The sequence below is a fragment of the Macrobrachium rosenbergii genome, chromosome 53 (genome assembly GCF_040412425.1).
Source record: "Macrobrachium rosenbergii isolate ZJJX-2024 chromosome 53, ASM4041242v1, whole genome shotgun sequence".
Taxonomy (NCBI): domain Eukaryota; kingdom Metazoa; phylum Arthropoda; class Malacostraca; order Decapoda; family Palaemonidae; genus Macrobrachium; species Macrobrachium rosenbergii.
The window spans coordinates 27,100,324-27,105,323 of record NC_089793.1 but is presented as its reverse complement, the minus strand read 5'-3'; the positions used below and the strand labels follow the sequence as shown (position 1 = coordinate 27,105,323).

At 34.6% G+C, this 5,000-nt stretch overlaps 1 protein-coding gene across 1 annotated transcript in view; it reads left to right on the top strand.

Annotated features, from left to right (window-relative positions):
• Positions 1-1,306: 1,306 nt before the first annotated feature.
• The window catches only part of HLH3B (Helix loop helix protein 3B), an 11,058-nt gene continuing 7,364 nt past the window's right edge, over positions 1,307-5,000 (top strand). Inside the window, exon 1 of the mRNA XM_067096939.1 lies at positions 1,307-2,263. Coding sequence (XP_066953040.1) covers positions 2,252-2,263 — 12 coding nt within the window. The 5' untranslated portion in view covers positions 1,307-2,251. The remainder of the gene's footprint in view (positions 2,264-5,000) is intronic.

Sequence of the window (5,000 nt, the reverse complement as noted above, 5' to 3'; positions counted from 1 at the left end):
CACACTACGGGAGGCACTGACGGAAAGGTTAAGGTAGGGGAAGTAGCAGTGGTTTGGTCATGTTATGCGGAGAGAAGGTCATGTGTGTAACAGAGTTATGAGCATGGAGGGTGGAGCGAAGGAGAAGAAAAGGAAGGCCAAAGTTCAGATGGAGGGATAAAATAGCAAATGAAATGTGGGAGAAAGATTTAACAAGTCAGGATGCACTGGACAGAGGAAGGTGGAGAAGGCTGATAAGAAACAGCGACCCCATATAGAAATGGGTAAAAGAAGAAGAAGAAGAAGAAGAAGAAGAAGAAAGAGAAAGTTCCAGATAATGCACAAGAAAGCAGCCATCACGCGGGGACCACAAGTTTCTCAAATCATAAAACCAGCTGAAAACTTCTGAGCAACTGAAAACAAGAAATCTGACGCCGATCAGCAAAAGATATATAAACCACGAAAGACCTGGCAGTGAAGTTAACGATGCAGCCGTCCAGTTCCTCAGCAGGTCTTCAGGGATGACAATGCTACCCCACTCCGTTTGTCTTGACCTCAGCAGAAACTGGTGGACTGATGGACAGCAGCAAGTCATCAGAGGCTTCGCAAATGTGAGCCAACTGCTGTATCACTGAGCTATGGTGCCCATTTTACCTGGAGATATATATATATGTGTATATATATATATATATATATATATATATATATATATATATATATGTGTGTGTGTGTGTGTGTGTGTGTGTGTGTATACAGTATGCAGTATATGTTACACATACGTAAAAGGGTGTGAGTTTCATGCAGAGTGTAGTAAGTACCCGAACAAAACAATTTGTGGCAGACACCACTACACAACACAAGCAATTTCTCTCGAACCTAAGTGCAAGGCCCCGAATAAACGACCAATTGAAATTCATGAGAGGAGGCTGATAGATACGCCGTCATAATAATCCGGGTATCGATGAACGCACGCACGGGACGCAAGTGCCATCATTGCGGGACTTAATGACCAGCAAATTGTTTCCGTAATGCCCTGGGAACCGAATTTTTTGGGGGACATGACGGTCTAGGGGTTATTCGAAATCAATAACGTCTCCCCTCGTGTTTGTACACAAAGAGCCAATCTCAGCGCACGTGCCGCTCCCGCGCCACGCTGATTGGACGAATGATCGATGGCCGATAAGCTCCGGCGACCTGATTGGCTCCCGGGAGCCGGCGGCGGCTCCACCTTCCCCGGGAGCCGCTCGGCGATTTGTCACCGGCGGTTTCGAGGCTTCCCCTCGGGTGTCATGGCCGGAGGAGAGATAGAAGGGAAAAGCCGGAAGCTGTGAACCTGTCTTCAGTGTCTTCTGTGCCGAGTGGTTGGTCGCGTCAAGTGCTTTTTGAAAAACGTCTTTAGAAAAAGTGACACGGGGGCAAGAGCCACGGCTGTTTTTAAACAGGGAAAAGCGACAAGGAGCAAGACCCAAAGCTGTTTTTAAACGGAAAAGAGCCACGGCTGTTTTTAATCCACTGCTGGTTTTAATTAGGAAAAACCGACAAGGGGCAAGACCAGCGGCTGTTTTTAAACACGGAAAACCCATTGCTGGTTTTAATTAGGAAAAAGCGACAAGGGGCAAGAACCACGGCTGTTTTTAAACAAGGAAAAGGACAAGGAGCAAGACCCAAAGCTGTTTTTAAACGGAAAAGGCGACAAGGGGCAAGAGCCACCACTGTTTTTAAACAGGAAAAACCCATTGCTGGTTTTGATTAGGAAAAAGCGACAAGGGGCAAGACCAGCGGCTGTTTTTAAACAGGGAAAATCGACAAGGAGCAAGAACCACAGCTGTTTGAAACAAAAAACGACAAGAGGCAAGAGCCACGACTGTTTTTAAACAGGAAAACCCATTGCTGGTTTTATCTAGAAAAACCGACAAGAGCAAACCCAACGGCTGTTTTTAAACAGGGAAAAGCGACAAGGAGCAAGACCCACAGCTGTTTTTAAACAGGGTAAAGCGACAAGAAGCAAGACCTACGGTAGTTTTTCAAGAAGGAAAACCCCACTGCAGTTTTTAAATAGGAAAAAGCGACAAGGGACAAGACCAACGGCTGTTTTTAAACAAGGAAAAGCGACAAGGAGCAAGATCCACAGCTGTTTTTAAACAGGGGAAAAAGCGACAAGGGCCAAGACCCACGGTTGTTTTTAACAAGAATTTGTCGTAGAACGAGGGGCACTCATTACACAGGCAAGATTTGTCCTCAAGGCGGGAACAACCCATCTCTCAACTTCAAAATGATGGACAAAGTAGGTCTCCGGTTCAATTTCCCGTTCACTTTAACGCCAGTTCTTCAAAAAAAATAGATGGTCTTAATTATGCTAATTGTGCCTTCTTTAAAAAATTTAAACAGAGTATGATCTACACATTTTTTAACGCTATACACACTCTTTTCAATGAGCTATTCTTCACTCAATTCATTCTGATATCGGGATTTGGTCTCTCGTTCGTTTACGTAAACAATATATAAAAAGGTGTGCTACACACACACGTACACAACACGTACACAACACACACACACACACACACACACACACACACACACACATATATATATATATATATATATATATATATATATATATATATATATATATATATATATATATATATATATATATATATATATATATATATGTGTGTATCTATCTATCTATCTTATTTATCTATCTATACTGTATATCTATGTATCTATCTATCTATCTATCTATCTATCTATCTATCTATCTATCTATCTTTATATATATATATATATATATATATATATATATATATATATATATATATATATATATATATATAAAAATTATGTCCATGTAACCAAAACGAAAGGAAAATAATTAACCTTTCCGTTGAGTATGGTATCCACGTAGGCCTGCTCTTCAAAACTGAATCACAAGAGAGACAGATACTATCCACTGAATATCCACAATAAAAATTTCAATTTTCCTTCCATCTTGTTTGCATGGACACCGTGGCTCAGTGGTGCAGCTGTCCGTTCTCGTTTCTAGGTCGGAAGATCACTCCCAGCTTACCGCTTACGAGATAACGAAGTGTGAATGGGTATCAGCGTCTGTTAAGATCGGGAAAAGGGCGTAGGGCTAGCAATCTCATACTGTAGGTAGGAAATAAAAGAAAAGTTTAACACTACTTGGCAACGTTACACTGAGTCCGAGATTTTGGACGATACAAAAAGGATCATGTCGCTCCAGATTTATGTACAAGATAAAAAAGAAAAATGTATATATATATATATATATATATATATATATATATATATATATATATATATATATATATATATATATATATATATATATATATATATATATATGTATGTGTGATAATTATGTGTGTAGATTATATATATATATATATATATATATATATATATATATATATATATATATATATATATATATATATATATATATATATATATATATATATATATATATATATATACATATATATATATATATATATATATATATATACATACTGTATATATATATATATATATATATATATATATATATATATATATATATATATATATAATAATGAAACAATCATCTAAAATAGTATTTCACATTTTCGGGCTGGAAAATTCTAATTTCTTTGTAAATGCGTGATATTTTTAAAATTATACAACCTGTTTTTTATTCTGCATTTAGGAAAATAAATAAAGAAATCGGAAATTAGCACTGAAAAGACAGATTATTTATGTCATAATGCTTTTTTTATCATTTACTCCCCAAGGCATATAATTCGTTACAGTGCATAAAAAATTAAAACAATAACCTCCCCCCCAAAACGAAAAATACTTCAAGTTACAAACAAATAATTTGTAACACAGAGGAAAAATAATTCACGCCATAAACATATAATTTGTAATATAACGGAAAAATAATTCACGTCACAAACATATCTGTAATACAACGGAAAAATAATTCACGTCACAAAGATATAATTATTTTGTAATACAGCGGAAAAATAATTCACGTCTCAAAAATATGAGTTGTAATACAACGGAAAAATTATTCACGTCACAAAGATATAATTTGTAACACAACGGAAAAATAATTCAGTTCACAAAAATATAATTTGTAATACAACGGAAAAATTATTCACGTCACGAAAATATAATTTATATAATGCAACGAAAAAATAACTCACGCAAAGAAAATATATTGTAGAACTAAAAAATAATTCACGCCACGAAATATAATTTGTAATACAACGTAAAATATAATTCACGTTACAAACATATAATTTTTAATACAACGGAAAAATGAATCACGTCACGAAAATATAATTTGCAATAAAACTGGAAAATATAATTCCTGATATGACAAAAATTTATTACGACCCTTACTAACATAACACGCATCATGTAACGCAATTTGTCATAATATAAGGAAAAATAATCGTATTATATAAAGGGAAAAATAATCTTATTAAATAGCCTTCAGTAATTCGTTAAAACACTGAGAAAAAAAATTATATCAAATACTCATTATTTAGGTTAAGAAATAAAAAAACATTATTCTCGTCACAAGTTAATTCATATATTCATAAATAATTTTTCATATAAAAATTTATGAAATGTCGATAATCTACGTCATAAATCCACGTTTGCCTTAGACGTCGTTAAGCCCGGGGTCCGTCTCGATATGAATATGAATAAAAGTACTCTAATTCAAGGTTAGAAACGGCACTTCTCGACGCTCTCTTATATTACCGACGTTTCTGACATTTTGTTCCCCTCTGGATGTAATGAAATTGATCTAAAGTTTTCAAAGTGCCTTTTGCTCTTGTTAAAAGATATCAATTTTGCTATTTCGTATCGCAGACAGGAATATTTGTTGATATATATATATATATATATATATATATATATATATATATATATATATATATATATATATATATATATATATATATATATATATATATATAGAGATATATATAGAGAGAGAGAGA